This window comes from Mauremys mutica, chromosome 11 (assembly GCF_020497125.1).
Source record: "Mauremys mutica isolate MM-2020 ecotype Southern chromosome 11, ASM2049712v1, whole genome shotgun sequence".
Classification (NCBI taxonomy): Eukaryota; Metazoa; Chordata; order Testudines; family Geoemydidae; genus Mauremys; species Mauremys mutica.
In genome coordinates, this window is record NC_059082.1 from 79,687,743 (window position 1) to 79,703,388 (window position 15,646).

Below are 15,646 nucleotides of genomic sequence, written 5' to 3' on the forward strand. Positions count from 1 at the left end.
GACTTCAAGTGATGGTGAATCCACCACATTCCTTTTATCATAAGACAGTGAAAGCCAAGCAGCGGCGGGAGAGAAAGACCGTGCAGTGCCGCACACAGAGGGACTCCATTCTTGGTTTCATTCCAACATCTAATGAGCACTTTGGCTAAAGAAAAGACCAAAGCCCAGTTTTTAAAGATCCTTTGCAGGTCACCCTTAAAGAGGGTGTGTACGCACGCACATTAGACTGCACAGCAGGGGAGACAGTGTGGCCTAGCAGATAGAGCACTGGACCAAGTCGCAAGGGTTTTATTCTTGGCTTGGCCACTGGCCTGCTGGGTGAGCTTGGGCAAGTCACAGCACCTCCCCGTGCCTCAGTTTCCCCAGCTGTGAAATGCAGATAATCACACTGACCTCCTTTGCAAAGCTCTTTGAGTTTGTATGGATGAAAAACACTAGTTAAAAACTAGGTATTATGAGGGTGATGATTGTAGGGGAAGCTTTCGGGTGGGTCTGCCTGCCCACAACGCTTTCCATTTGAAGCCTGCCAGCTCTGTTCACAGGCGCTCAATTGCTCCATGCGATCACCTGCATTACAACTCACCCCCCCCCCCAAAAAAAGCCCAGCTTCCCAAGAGGAGCGTCCATCCATGCAGCAGCAAGGGCTGGCGGGTCTCTGCACAGCTCTTACCAGTTTCTGGAGGGAAGAGAGCTCCTCCGGCAGGTAGCACAGGCCCGTCCTGTTCAGCTTCAGCCATCGCAAGCTGGTCATGGCCTTCACGTGGTCAGGAAAATAGCCACCCTGAGAGGAAGGGGGAAAGAAAGAGGCATTTGACGGCATCCGATGGGCAGAGAAATGTGCACTGCCGGGTTTCTCATCCACCTGAGATGAAACAGATCCTGTGCTCTTAACACCCTCCACCACACCCCAGGTGTGAAACCAACCAAGGCCACTTTCCCAAGATCCCTGCCAAACATACCAAGGGGACAGGCTGTTCTGACAGTGTAGGACTTATTGTAATGAAATGCAATCGGACGTCGCAGTTACCATGAGGCATCAGATCGGCACAGAGACAGCTGGACAGGACTCTGAGCAGCACCCCACCGCCCCCACCCCACGGGCTCCCAGCCCCTGACTCCCTTCCCCAAACATCCTGCAGCTCCCACATGGGATTCTTACCCTGGGACCTGCCACCCCAACAGCAGCCCCCTGCTCTCCCTCCGGTGTGGCTCTCGACCCCTCCCCTCCCCCACCCTGCTTATGATTTACTTCCCCGCTTCTGCAGCTGAGGATCGTGGTTGCCCTCTTAGCTTAGAACACGGGTGGCTACAGGTGCCTTGTCTACAGGTTTTAGAGAAATTAGCCCAGTGCACACATGCCCAGCCCTGGGAATGGACACAGGGGAGAGGAACATCTCCACAGCAGAGTGTGAATGGAGCAATGGTCAGGCAGGTTATGCGAGATTAGGGGGCTTGGAGGTAGCATAAATCACATGAACTGCCACCAGCCGGCCCTGATTCTGCAGAGGCCCAAGCACACACGTGACTTCATTCACAAGCGTCTGCCCACTGGCTTCAAGGGAGCTGCTCCCAGGAGTGACGTCATGCACGAGTTCGGTCACTGCAGGATCACGGCCTTAGCAGGCATGTTGCCACCTCTGTTAGGAAGACAATTTGTTTTCTAAAAAACCAACCCAGCCTCCAGAGCCCCCTCCTGGGAGAGGAGGGGCAGATCCACGCACCCACAGCAAAAGGCCTTTCTAATGTGCAGACTGCTTAACCCAGACTGTGTATCTGCGTAGGCTCCCAGCGACAGGCGGAGGCCTCAACCCTGCCAGCCACTTCACAAGACAGATCCCTGTGCCCGTCCCCAGTCATACCAACGGGGGCCCACCTGCACAGAACCGCTGGCACGACCAGGGCCTAAGTGGCCATTATTTTGTTTACCTACCTTCCAGGTCAGATATGCCAACACTGGAATGGGAGGGCTCAGTTATTCGGGGGGAGGGAGGGGAGCAGGGTAATCGCAAAGCAAGAACCTGAATTTTAACCACAGAGGAGGTAAAATCTCTGTGGGCCCCATCAAGGACCGGCAGAGCTGCAATCCTGCTCCTCATGGGCCAGCGTGAGCTCGTTATCTGCCAGGCCTGGTTACAGTCTCACGCACGGTAGGAATCCGTATAAATGTAGCACACTGGGTCATCCCAGGGGTCAAGCTCCTGAGTAGCGCAGTCAGACTATGCACGCACAAAATATCAGTCTTGTCACACCACGGGGCAAAGCTGGGGGAGTCACTTGTGTCTCATGTACACAAGCAAAACCACTCGTGGCCAAGGGCAAGTAATGGGCCCAGGGAAACTGGGGTGACCATGGCCAAAGGACTGCCAGCCCCCAGCAGCATTTTAACCCCTGGTCGGAGCTTAGGCTGGGGAAACAGAGCTCAGAAGAGCGGCATTGCCAAGGAGGAAACATGATTGCAGGATTAGAGCAGGGGTCTGGGAACGGCGCCTGGGTTCCATTCCCAATTCTGCCAGCGTGGCCTTGGGCGAGTCATTTCAGCTCTCCAGGATGCATCAGAGGTTCTCACCCTTTTTCCTTTCGGAGCCCCAGACTCCCACAACCGGCTGTAAAAACTCCACGGCCCACCTGGGTCACAACAACTGGTTTTCTGCATATAAAAGCCAGGGCCGGCATTAAGGGGTAGCAAGCAGGGCAGTTGACCGGGGGCCCCCATGAAGCTAAGTCGGGGCTCAGGGACCTGGGCTTCATCCCCATACGGTGCGGCTTTGGCTTGAGCCACAGCAAGTCTAAGGCCGGCCCTGCTTGGCAAACCCCCGGGACCCTGCTCGGGCCCCCAGCTGAGAACCGCTGTTTTACACACTTGTCTCCTTTACAGGGATCATGATTAGTTTCAGTGCATGGAGCCCTGGATTAAAACTGCTGGACACAGGCCAGATCTCATCGATGCAGCCATTAACCACGGCACGGGCCAGAACCAACGTGCCAATCCATGGCGCTTTTCAGCCACAGGCCTACCCTGGGACCCATTCACCTCTCCCTCCACGGCCCCACATCTCTGCCAACCAAGCACCATCTCTCCTCCTCTCTCGAAAATCAGCTCGGCAGAGGCAGGCACAGCTCAAATCCCTGGGGGGCCTCTGGAGGGTAAAAATCCACCGCAGTGGCTCAGGGCCTGATCTCAGGCCCCAGGGTGCAGCCACAGGGGTGAGCAACTGTCTAAAATTAGCCAGGCAGGAAGCAGGCAGGGCCCAGGCTCTGGAGCTGCCCGGCCACCTCCCTGTCTGTCTCCCAGCCCTGGGCTTTGCCCACCGCCCAGCCCCAGAATTAAACTCCCCTCCCCCCCACCCAGCCCGGTTTAAGGGGGGCCCTGAGTTACCTTGAAGTCATTCCCACTCAGATCCACCCCCCTGATAAAGGGGAGCACTCCAGTGGCAGCCATTGCTCCTCTCAGCTGCAGCCAGTGGGGCTGCCTGTTCCTCCTGGCAGGGTGTGTTACATTGACACAGCCCTAAAGGAAGCAGGGGCCGGCCCTTCGCACCCTACAGACAAGCTTGATGGAGGCAGGGCTCTCCCTCTTTTAACCCCTTCATTGACAAGGGTGCTAAAGAGGATGCCTGCTTTTACCACCCACCCCCGGGAGGAGAAGTGATTGCAGCTGCCTGTCTTGTGCAGACACACCATTTGGTGCAAATCCCCCTTTATTTGGTCCCTGGGGGGAAATCTGTCCCCATTCTCCTTTGCGGTTCATTCGCCTACAGCTGAGAACTCTTCTAGCTGTGCTGCTGTTTAGATAGCTTCTCACACCCTCATGCATCCCGGCAGAGCCCCCCCGTAACAGCGATGGCGAGAAGAGAACACTAGTGATGCAACCTCACTGTTTTCATGTGTGATGTGGAATGTTTTCCACCGCAGCCTTATTGTTCATACGTGTTGTTTGCAGTCATTAGAGGTGCTTTGTTCATTTTTATTATAGCTCCTGTCCTCGTGAAAGATCCAAAGCGCTCCCCAAACTACTGAAACGCAGCCGTTTCGGGGGTGAAGGGCAGCAATCGGTGAAAGAGAGGGGATGTATTTGTGAAGGATGCTGGGACGAACATCTACTGCTAGGAAAATAATACTGAGCGGATCTCGAAATGCTTTACAAACAAGGTCAGCATCATTAGCCCCATTTCACAGAAGGGGGAACTGAGTCAAGGTGCTTTCCCAAAGTCACCCAGCTGGGACTAGAACCTAAGTCTACAAAGTCCTACTCTAGTCCACTCTTCAGCATCAACATGGAGCATGTAGAGCCTCAGCCTTTAAGGTCTCCCTTAGGCTCTGTGCATGAAGTGGGGATTTTTTACCCACAAAAGCTTATGACCAAATAAATCTTTAAGGTGCCACTGGACTCCTCGTTGTTTTAATTGATTTCAATGTATTTCATTGTCTGCACCACACACTGGCTGTTTTTGTGGGCAAAAGGAGACAGGTTATTAATCATAACTAACCAATATTAATTAATAAAACAATGCTAATTGTCTCATTGTGCTCCCCCCGCCCCTTCTGTCTGTATTCACTTGCTGCCTCTTGTCTCATACTCAGATCCTGTGGGGGCAGGGCCCCTCTTTTGGTTCTGTTTGTACCATGCCCAGCACAGTGGGCCCGCAACTGGGGCAAGCTACGGTTACCATCTCTGAGCTACCCAAAAGCCAGGACATCCGGGAGGATCCTGAGCCCACAAAGCTGCACAGGTAGCAGTGTGTACCGAACACCCTTACAGATCTCCCACTCCCGGGACAGCGACCTCAAAAAAGGGACAATCCTGGGAAAACCTGCATAGGTGGCAACCCTAGTTTAGGAATGAGGGATGCTAGTGTGTGGCGGGGGGGGTCTCTCCCGGGGCGGGTTTTCAGCCCTCCCCCCAGAGTCTCTATCAGCTCGGTATGTAGGATCCTCTGCTTGTGCTAGAACGGAGCCCCCCCGGCTCCGCTGTGTCTTTAAGGCGAAGAGCTGCCGGGTTCCGCCCACGTGTGACGAGCCGGGAGCAGGGGCGGGGTGCGATTGGCAACCCAACCGGTCGTTCCATTTCGGAACGCTGAGACAACGGGCGGGCGCTCCCATTGGCCGCCGCCGCGGCCCGACAGAATCTCACGGCCGCCAACGTTCGCTGCGGGGCGGCCGCAGGAGAGAACCGGCCGCTGCCCTAACCGCGGGGCCGGCCGAGGCGTGTTCCAGCCCCCGGGGCCGGGATCCGCCTCAACATGCCCTGACCTAGCGGGGCTCGCTGCGCAAGGTGAGCGCGGTCGCGCCTCCCCCGGGGGCCGGGCTCAAGGAGGCCTGTGGATCTAGAGCGGGGGCGCCGGGATCTGGATCTGGGGAGGAGACGCGCGGGGGGGGGGGTGAGTTCTAGAAGGGGGCCCGACGGGGGGGGTGATCTAGACCGCTGTGTGCGCGCTCCCCGTTGGTTTACACAGCGCGCGGGGGGGCACGTGCGGGCGGGAGCAGAGTCCCCGCTCTGCAGCTGCGTAGGTCGGGCCGATGTAGGGGACCGGGTGCGTCCGGTTGCCGCTGGGGAGAGGGGGCGTTTTCCTGCTTCCCGATGGGTATTTCTGGCCGCCTAGGACCGGGCGTTGATCGCCGTTGGCTCTCAGGCCGGGCCGATCCCCCTGGGTGAGCGCTTCCAGCCTGGCTCCGCCGCTGAGCAGGCGCCCTCCGTCTCGGGCAACTTTGGCTTCTTGCCACGCTGCCCGCTCTCCCCCACCCTGCGGGGACAGGAGCCCACAGCTGAGGGGCCAGACCGAACCGGGCCCTACGGGGTGGGTGTTGTGGGGGTGACTCTGCCTCCTGCTGTGTAGTGGGGCTGGGGAAGGCGGTGTGACCCTTTCACCCCTCCCCTGTGTCGTTCTCTGCACCCCAGGGTGTGAATGGGGCGCTGCTCTGGCTGGGGGGATGGCTGCAAATAGCAGCCAAGCAGAGTGACAAAAGCGGCCATGCTCCAGTTGCTCTGGGGCTGTGAGCTAGCAGAGGTGGCGTCCCCCCTCCGTGCCTGCCTGGAGACTCCTGCTCTGGTGTCCTAAACTTTCTGCACCTGTCAGTCCCGCTGTGGGCAGCCACCCACCAGGGTTTGCTGTGGGTTGTGCTGTTCCCAGCGGAAGTGTAGTCTAGTGGTTAGAGCAGGAAGGGTGGCTGGTGTAGCTAGCTCTGCAACTTAAATGGCTGTGTACATTTGAGCCATTAGGCTTGCTGGGCCTGTTTTATCTGCAGGCAGACAGATTGGGGAAGGGGGGGGTGCTTGCCTGCTGGCGTGGTGCTGGGGCTTAATATTAAATTTGTTTTGCATGGGCAGTGCTAGTTAATTGCATGTTAATGCTTCAGTGCAGCCATGTGTGGCTTGTGATGGATCATCTCCAAACAGAGAGGGAGACATTCTGTGCCCAGGACAAGGTTCTTGTTTTTTGTCTGTAGAAAACAAGCTCCGGCATATTCAGGGACGTGCTGTCCGCTCCCATAAATGCCGTATGCTCGAGGGACTAAGAGACTCATTTCTACTTTTTAACCCAGTTACCTCCGTGAGCCTGGTGCATGGTCACAGCCTTGCTGATTCCTTGATCTAGAGTTTGCCCTGTTGGGACCCTTTAAAACCATTCCATTACTCATTGGAAAAACCTGAGAGCTGGAACTTACAGAGCAGCTCCCAGCACAGGCCTGCTCCTGAGGGTGGTGCATACTAAAGTGAGTGGCTTGGCACCAGAACGGATCGGCAGGCTGCCCTGTGGTGCCTGTGTTCTGAAACAGGAACTGTTGCTCGGAACTAGATTTCCAGCTCTTAGTAGCCTGAGATCCTAGCCCCTGATAAACTGTTGATTTGCATCTCTCCTGTTCCCTTAGTGACACAGTGAAACTGAGCCATATTGGGATAATTACTCATGAGCTGTGCCTGCCCTGTGAGGATTGGACACAGATGCCGTGTGGGTTTCAAACTCTAGGGGAGGGGAGGTCTAGGCTGTGGCGTTCCCGTACAGATGTGTACACTCCCAATGTTCCAGGATCTAATCGTTTGGTTGCGGCCCATTTCTGCTGCAAAGCAGTAGTGCTTGGCCTGTGAAGGGATGTGTGGGGTGGCCTCCTCTGTGGGCTGTGGGGTGAGAATAATGCCCCTGTGGTCCTGCAGCTTTAGGGTGACCAGACAGCAAGAGTGAAAAATCGGGACGGGGGTGGGGGGTAATAGGAGCCTATATAAAAAAAGACCCAAAAATCGGGACTGTCCCTATAAAATCGGGACATCTGGTCACCCTATGCAGCTTGGCAAGGGGAGGATTGCAACGTTAAACTAAGAGCATGGATATAGGGCCTGGTGGAAATAGGACAAGGCAGCTGCTTGATTGCTAGTGCTGCCTGAGGAGCTCATGCCCTTGTTTTGTTCACTGGCTGAGGGAAGCAGAATCTCCTTGTAAAGGGCAGGGTGAGGTGCCTTTATCTTGAATGGACTTTGAGCTGCTTGAGCAATCTTAGACAATTCCCCTGCCCTGTATCTTTAAGGGAGTCCTGTCTAGGCTTTGGCCAATGCTTTATAATGATGCTCTGTAACTGCCTACTTCCTTTGGGCTGAAGCTCTAAAAGCACTTTACAACTTACCTCTGGGTAAACAGAGTCACAGAGGTCATGTGATTGTGGTACTGCAATGAGTCACTAGTGGTCTGGACGCCTGTCCCAGCCCCCTGCTCTACCTACCATCTTAGAGCAAAGATCTTGTCTAGAAACTGAATTTGAGCCCATCTCGGTCTCAGTTAATTTTCCATTACAAGAGTCTGAAAATCCTGCTGCACCAAATAACTCCCTTTCTCAGTGTAAAGAGAAACAGGGGAGGACATCTGTTAGCATCCATCATTGTTTAATTATCTCTCTCCCATCCCTGTCATGTTTCCAGGGCTGGGTTCAGTAACCTATAGAGGACTCAGTGTTCTCACTGTAGTAGAAACATGTTAAATGGAGAACTTCTCCTTTGATCACCGAGTGCTGGTTATTGGGGCTGTTCTAGCAACTTGGAGGCAATTCCAGGTTTGGTGGGAGGAGGGCACAGAGCTGACGGTGGTAAGAAGGTGTTGACGAGGACAGGGAGCAAGAGGATCTAAGAGGGGAGATGGAGGTGCGATTATGTAGACCCAGGAAGGTGAGTATGAAGAAGCTATTAAAGACCAAAGAGATCAACTGGGTCTGTTTCCTGCTTTGTCTAGTCTAGATTTGGTTGCATGGGGATTTCAGTGAACAAGAAGCTGGATAGGAGTCAGCAGTGTGCCCTCCCTGCCGAGAAGGCCAACGGCATATTGGGCTGCATTAGAAGGAGCATTGCGAGCAGATCAAAGGAAGTGATTATTCTCCTCTATTTGGCACTGGTGAGGCCACATCTGGAGTATTGTGTCCAGTTTTGCCCCCTCTCCCCCACCACAGAAGGGATGTGGACAAATTGGAGAGTCCAGCAGAGGGCAACGAAAATGATTAGTGGGCTGGGAGCACGTGACTTATGAGAGGCTGAGAAAACGGGGCTTATTTAGTCTGCAGAAGAGGAGAGTGAGGGGGAATTTGATAGAAGCCTTCAACTACCTGAAGGGGGGTTCCAAAGAATTTGGAGCTCGGCTGTTCTCAGTACTGGCAGATGACAGAACAAGGAGCAATGGTCTCAAGTTGCAGTGGGGGAGGTCTAGGCTGGATATTAGGAAACACTGTTCCACAAGGAGGGTGGTGAAGCACTGGAATGGGCTCCCTAGGGAGGTGGTGGAATCTCCATCCTTAGAGGTTTTTAAGGCCCGGCTTGACAAAGCCCTGGCTGGGATGATTTAGTTGGGGTTGGGCCTGCTTTGAGCAGGGGGTTGGACTAGATGACATCCCGAGATCTCTTCCAACCCTAATCCGTCCCTTCCCTGGGGAGGCTGTTCCACAAACTAGTAGATCCTCTTGTGAGAAAAATTTCCCTGATTTTTCAGTATCCTCAAATGGTTCCACAAAGCCACTTTGGACCCCAGCCTGGGCTCCTAACCTTGCGTATTTCTTTCTCTTCTGCAGGTTGAACATGGCTGACCTGGTTCATAAAAGGGGGAAGAGGCGGGACGACAATGGGCTGGGCGGTGCTGTTGACTTCCTATTGGCCAATGCCAGGCTGGTGCTTGGGGTGGGAGGTGCTGCTGTGCTGGCCATCGCAACTCTGGTGGTGAAACGGGTAAGCCAGGGTTCCCTCTGGAACATGACACGTGACTAATGTCCTCTTCACTGTCAAGCTGTGACTTATGCATTGGGACTTCAGGAACTGAAGTAGCTGTCCCTTATTAACAAAAGAGCGATATTCCCAGATTGCGAAGGAATAAGACCTTGCAATGCATCCTTCCCAAAACCACCCTAACCACACCAGTGCAGCAGACCTTCCACTTGGCCGCCTCTAAGTAGTCTGATCTCGGCCTATAGAAGCCCTGCCTGTGATACCCATGTGATCAAAGATCACAAAACCTGTTGAGTGTATTTTTTTGAGGGAAGAGCATTACTACAGGGGGGAGGGGAGAGAAAGTGACTTGTCTCCATCATTCTTCCCAGCCTGGGACACTGAAATATCCCTGAACTCTGCCTATGAAGGCGATTTGGCTTTCTGTTAAAAGGAAAATAACCTTTTAGTTTCCTCAACAAAAAAACCCAACAACAGGAGTGCAAGATGTTCTCATTTAGAACAAGGTGAATTGTTTTCAATCAAAGAGATTTAAATGATTTTGATTATGTTTTGCATTTGTACTATCTAGTTATTTCCCTAAAGAGAGGTTGATTTTTCATTGACTGGTAATTGTATGTTCTTACGTTGATTTGAAATTAAATATAGCTGTTACAGTTTAGGTATATTTGGTGGTTCTTTTTTTGCTAACCAGGAGGATACATTGTGTCTAAACATTTATTTATGCAATTGTATAGCGTAACTTACATTTTTTATGTTAGAAAGTGGTGAATGATGCATTCCATCTTTAGTAGATTAATTTTTTACTTGTGTATTGTTGAGTCAAATTCAAATCCCATTTGGATTGACATTCAAATTCAATTAAAATGCACAAAACCAGCATTTACATTTATTAACTAAAACTCCCTTAGGTAGATCTCCATATATTATTTATCTCATAGAGCTGGAAGGGACTCTGAAAGGTCATTGAGTCCAGCCTCCTGCCTTCACTAACAGGACCAAGTACTGATTTTGCCCCAGATCCCTAAGTGGCCCCCTCAAGGATTGAACTCACAATCTTGGGTTTAGCAGGCCAATGCTCAAACCACTGAGCTATCCCTCCCCTTATAACTAATTAACTGATGTATTAAACAAAAGAAGTATTAACTATAGTTAGTGACTTGAACTGATTATTTCTGGCCACTGCATCCTTCCAGATTTTAGGTCCTCTCACAGCTAGTTTTCACCCATAGAGTGAAGCTCTCCTGGTTTTTCAGCTCCAATTGGTGTTTTATCTTTGAACTAATCATTGAACTGAACTAGTTGAATAAACTGAAATAAAGAAAATATTTTCTCTGAGTCTGTAGAAGAGGCTACTGCTGTCACAAGCAGTTAAGCACATCATCAAACTCTGGCTCTAGGTTCTGGGCCAGAGACTTTCATCAGTGCAGTGAATTGACTTTTTTTAAAACCTGGTAGCAGATGTGCACTGCTTAATATTATCTAGGGTGTCTAATTTAAATGCTTATAAGAAGTTTAGGCCTTAACATAGGTTGCCAGTTTTAAATCGATTTATTTTTAAAAAATCCGTGTTTTCATTTAAAATAAGGAAAATCTTTTTTTTTAATCCCTCCTGATTGAGGATAAGGAGCAAGGATTCAAAGGGCGAGGAAAGACTGTGCTGTATCTACGTGTTCACCCCTGACAGAAGCGCTCTGTGATTTGTCTAGAGTCTCTGTTTGTCTGGCGTGGAAATTCTGATTTCTTACAGTTAGACTAAGTCACAGCAAATCCCTTGTAACAGTCACAAGGGGGGAAGAAAAGCTGATCTGTGGCTGCAGCTCTGAAACAAGCCCGTCAGACTGCAGAACCAGTTAATCTATGGTACATGTCCTCATGTTACCCTCTGCATGTCTAGACATGCGCCCTCCACATCCAGTGTGGGGCAGCGTGCGGGGGCTGCAGTGCTGCTTGCCGTCCATACTCTTTGTTCTGTAGTGCTGGCAGCTGAGCGTCTTTCGTGAGCAGTAAAAACTTACATGAAAATGAAATAAAACTGTTATAGAGCAATCCACTTCTGGGTGGATGGATGCTTTGGCAGCAGAGCTGGGGTGAGTCACTCGGAGATCATAGCTGATAAGAGCAGTGATGCAGCTGTGAACCTTCATTCTTCCATTTGCTCCCACAGCTGATAGACCGAGCCACCAGCTCGCCTGACGAGGACGACACTAAGGCAGAGCAGAAGTCCATCAAGGAGAGCTGGCAAGATCTGAGCTTGATCAAGGCAGTGCCGAAGCCTCCAAAGAAGCAGAGCCGGGCAGACCTCAGCGAGTCTCTGCTGTCCCCATCTGCGACCCTTCCTGCCCAAGGTCAGGATCTGTGCTGCGTCTCCGTACTCCTAGTGTCCAAGTTCTAGACAGGGTTAAAACACCCGTCCCAGGTGTTCACTGCTGCCATCAGGCAACCTCTTGTTTTCGTACTGATTGGTGTTCCCTACGCAACACTATGCTACACGACCGTATGAGAACTCCTCCATCCTCTGGCTCCTGGGGAACTCATCCTGTCTCCTGTCGTGGGACCAGTCCTTGCCTACCCTTTCCAGCTAGCCACCCCGACTGGTTTCCGTGGGCTCCTTGCTTGGCATCGGGGTGTTACACCAATGTTAATTTGGCCCACTGTGTTCCAGCTGGCTGGCTAGTGGGTAGCTGATGGCACAGTTCACAGGTGGTTCCACATCACTTTAGCGGGCAGAAATGGTTACACTCACTGCTGAGTCTCCTTGCCATCTAGACCAGGTAGGGCATATTTTAATCCAGAAATGGGAAAGCTGGCTGGATTGTGGGAGGTTGGTCTAGACTGCTTGGAACATCAGCCAGGTAGTCGTGGTAGAAATTCAGATACTCTGCTGCATCAAGCAGACCGTGGTCCTGGAACGTGGAGCTCTTCTCATCTAGGTGCCTGTTCAAAGCCAGCCCGTCTGGCAGTGATTGCAAGTCACTGCTTCCGCCAATTACTTGTAGTATTGTAGCCTGGAGGAGCCCCATCACAGACCATTGTACAAACACAGAACAGACAGTGACTGCCCCCAAGAGCTTGTGTGGTGGTTTTAGTCCAGTTTTTAATGGGGCGTGGGGTGGGTGTTCCTGAATCAAAGCCACCAGGGTAGGGTGCCCTCACTGTGGCACTTGAGGGGACGTCTGTGCTGTGATAAAAGACCCATGGGCCAAGTGACTGAGGCTCACGGGGCTATAAAATTGCAGAGTAGAGGTTCAGGCTCAGAGACCGCCCCCCCCCCCCCGGTGGGGGGGGGGTGTCCCAGAGCCCAGGCGTCTACGCTGCACGTAGTCTGAGCCCAGTCAGCCTGGCCCAAGCCAGCTGCACAACTCTTATGGCAGGCAGACGTACCCTGAGTCTCTAAAGGACCAGACTGGGTCAGGAGACCTGGGTCTCATTTCCAGCTTTGGCACTGAATCGATGACCCAGGGCAAGTCACAAATTCTTTCCTACTGTGGCTCCTCAGTCTGAGATATGAGGGTAATCCCTGTCCCAGCATGGTCATAGGGCTTAGTTGTGATCTCTCAGGGAAAGCATTCACTGGTACTTTGCTGGCAATCTCAGCTAAGAGGCCAAGGATTGGATGACCCTGGATATCAAGCTGAAGTCTTGATGATCCTTCCAGGTCAGGGTCGGATGCAGCTTGCGTGGGGGAACCTGGCACTGCCACTGTTTGTGCTGTTGTTGTTCTGGGTACAGATTTGGTCTCCAGTTCTGATGATGATCGTTATTTTTTGTACTTGCAGTGCCCCCTCGGGGAGCACTGACTCTAATGCATCTCTGTATTTCCTTCCCAGCCGCCGAGCCGTGTGGCCGTCCCACCTCCCCAGAGACTCCCCAAGTAGAATCCAGGACTCTGCTTTGTCTCACGTTCCAGGAGAAACTCCTCTCTTACTACAGAAACCACGTCACCATCCCGGAGACGGAGGTGGCCCTTGGTAAGCAGCTGGCAAAGGACATCTGCATTGAACTGCAGAGCTTCCTGCAAAACAAGTGCCCAGAACTGCCCTTCGGCAGCATGTTCCTCAGTGGTTCCCTCTGCGATGACCTCCAGGTTGTTGCTGCCGACCACGTCTGCTTCATGCTGCCCTTGGTACTTGAAAACACGCTCTGGAGCCTCATCCCAGGAGAGGACACCATCGTAAAAGACCCCCAGTTCTGGATGATCAGGCGGACTGACATGGGGTACTTCCCTCGCGGGAGCAGCCCTTGGGACAAGTTCATAGTGGGCGGGTACCTCTCCTCCAATGTGATCAATGAGGCGCTCCATAAAATGCTGGTGGCCTCCGTCAACTGGCCTGCCATAGGCAGCATGTTGGAGTGCCTCATCAGACCCGTGATGGCTTCTGAGGAGCTGAAGTTGGAGGTTACGCATTACGAGACCCAGCTGAACATAACCCTCTGCCCAGTGACGGAAGCTGGGGGTAAGGTTCTTCTTGCCAAGCCTCCAAAAGGACTAGTGGAAAACCTCTGGCGACAAAGCTTTTATAGGTCCGAGGTCTCCAAGCTTAAAGATCTGGATGCTGCAGACTCTGGAGCCAGGCGGTGCTGCCTCAAAATTCTAAAAGGCATCTGTAAAAATCATCCCTTCTTGAGCAAACTGACTGGCAGCCACCTGACTCATGTCCTCCTCCACCTGAGTGAAACTGAATCAGACTGGGCAGAGGAAGCCCTGCCTGCGAGGTTCCAGCACATGCTTGAAGCGTTGGTTGGCTACCTGGAGACAGGCTTCCTCCCCTGCTATTTCAACAGTCAAATTAATCTCTTCTGTGAGCTGCTGGAAGAGGAGATAGATGAGATGGGGTACGCACTCTACAGTGCTGTATCTCAGCCAGACCTCTTGTTGCAGGAACATGTGGATAAATGAATTGCTAGCCTGGGAGTTCCTGATTGTAGGGTTTTTTGCGCTTCTCTGCATCCACTTCTCCAAGCTGAGTGGATTGCAAAGCTTCTCACTTCCTAGTTGCTACCAGGTGAAATCCTTGCACTTAGTGAACACAGTAGTCACTTTTTTGACCCAAGGTGCCTGAGTAAAAGGGATGGGAAATGGGATCTGGAGCCCGTCACCACCAGGTCTCGCCACTTCCAATCCAGCCCATGGCTGCAGTCACGAGAAGTCAGGTACCATCTATTGAGTGGTGAGGCCTGGGTGAAGTAAGTTTGGTCTCCGTCCTGTCCCTACCAAACTGCCATCATGGTTGTCACGGTAACATGAGGTGGCCCAGGACTGAATGGGCCCTGGAACCTGAACTTCCCCTGGTTTCTGGAGGTAGTCCCCTCCAGACCAAGACCCTCACTGGTGAGTGTGGGGAACGTTACACTGCCACTGCTTGTACTGTACCTTGGCTGTGTCTAAACTGGACTTGTCTTCAGGGCTCTCAGTCCAGCCCCTTTCACGAGCACAAAATTCACTCTGAAAGTGCCAGCTCTAAACTTATGAGGGTGGTGCTGGAACCTGCTATGTATTTGCAAACCCAGGATGTTGGCCGCATGAAGGGACAGGGCTGAGGGGCGGATCAGTTGAAACTGATTAAGCATCACAAGAAATTGCCATAGCCAATCCAGTAACGCTTTCAGTGTTACTAATGTAGCTCCCAACAGGACAAGCTAAATCTAACCGGTGTTGCTCGTTCTGTTCGTGTGAGCTCTAATACTAGGGGTTCAATATCCTGATTGAGTCTTTTTTTTTATGTTTTAACTCTCCCTCCTTATGCACTTCAGCAGGGGCTCCACGCGGGATTAAGGGTGGTGGTGATTGAGGGGGAGAGATGGGTCCTACAGGGGGGTTTCCACAAAGCCTTTCAGTGTAGATGGGACTAAGTGATCCTGAATCTTGCTACAGCTGTGGACACACACAAGACTGTGGCATGGCCGCCAGGTAGGACAGTGCTGTAGCCAAGTCCCCCTCTGCTTTAAAAATGGATCATGTGGACAGTCCCCACTCCAGCTTTTCAGATGAAAGTGTTTTTATGCATGTGTTGCTGCTATCTAGAGATCCTGCCCCTTCTCGGTCACCAGTAAGACTCTGCTTACCCCGGAAAGGGGCAGGAGGGGACAATGCTTTAATCAGGCTCCCTGTTAGCAAGAGCTGAAGTGATTGTATGTTGTCTTCCTGTTAAGAATGAGTTGGTTTTATAGTGCTGCTGAGAGATTTACTTTGATACCAGCTCTATTGCAGATACTAGAATACGTTTTCTGACTGTTCTCATGAATTAAGAACCATGCCTGTTTTGCACACTATGGGTAGAAAATAAACCTGCAGCCTTTTACTGTGAGTATCGACTGGTGTTTAGTTTTCTCCGCAGAGATGGGCTTTTGTGTTTGTGAGGGGAGAATAATCTATTTCTCTGCGCACCGTGATTCCCTCTAATCTGAAGAGGACTTGATCTGTAGGCACTAAACCATGTTCCAAATGTTAGTGAC

The 15,646-nt window shown here is 52.1% G+C and overlaps 2 protein-coding genes across 3 annotated transcripts in view; one reads left to right on the forward strand and one right to left on the reverse strand.

Annotated features, from left to right (window-relative positions):
* The window catches only part of FLII (FLII actin remodeling protein), a 28,089-nt gene extending 24,541 nt beyond the window's left edge, over positions 1-3,548 (reverse strand). Inside the window, exons 1-2 of the mRNA XM_044980057.1 lie at positions 3,377-3,548; positions 671-781 (exon numbers count right to left, since the gene is read on the reverse strand). Of these exons, the coding sequence (XP_044835992.1) occupies positions 671-781; positions 3,377-3,439 (174 nt within the window). The 5' untranslated portion in view covers positions 3,440-3,548. The remainder of the gene's footprint in view (positions 1-670; positions 782-3,376) is intronic.
* A 1,514-nt stretch (positions 3,549-5,062) lies between these two features.
* On the forward strand, positions 5,063-15,498 carry MIEF2 (mitochondrial elongation factor 2). 2 transcript variants are annotated; one of them, XM_044979279.1, is made up of 5 exons: positions 5,063-5,272; positions 8,214-8,372; positions 9,040-9,193; positions 11,358-11,538; positions 13,021-15,498. In XM_044979279.1, the coding sequence occupies exons 3-5, from the start codon at positions 9,047-9,049 to the stop codon at positions 14,088-14,090; spliced, it is 1,398 nt and encodes a 465-aa protein (XP_044835214.1). In that variant the 5' UTR covers positions 5,063-5,272; positions 8,214-8,372; positions 9,040-9,046; the 3' UTR covers positions 14,091-15,498. The 2 variants fall into 2 exon arrangements, with proteins under 2 accessions (XP_044835214.1, XP_044835213.1); XM_044979278.1 differs by lacking the exon at positions 8,214-8,372.
* The last annotated feature ends 148 nt before the right edge of the window (positions 15,499-15,646 follow it).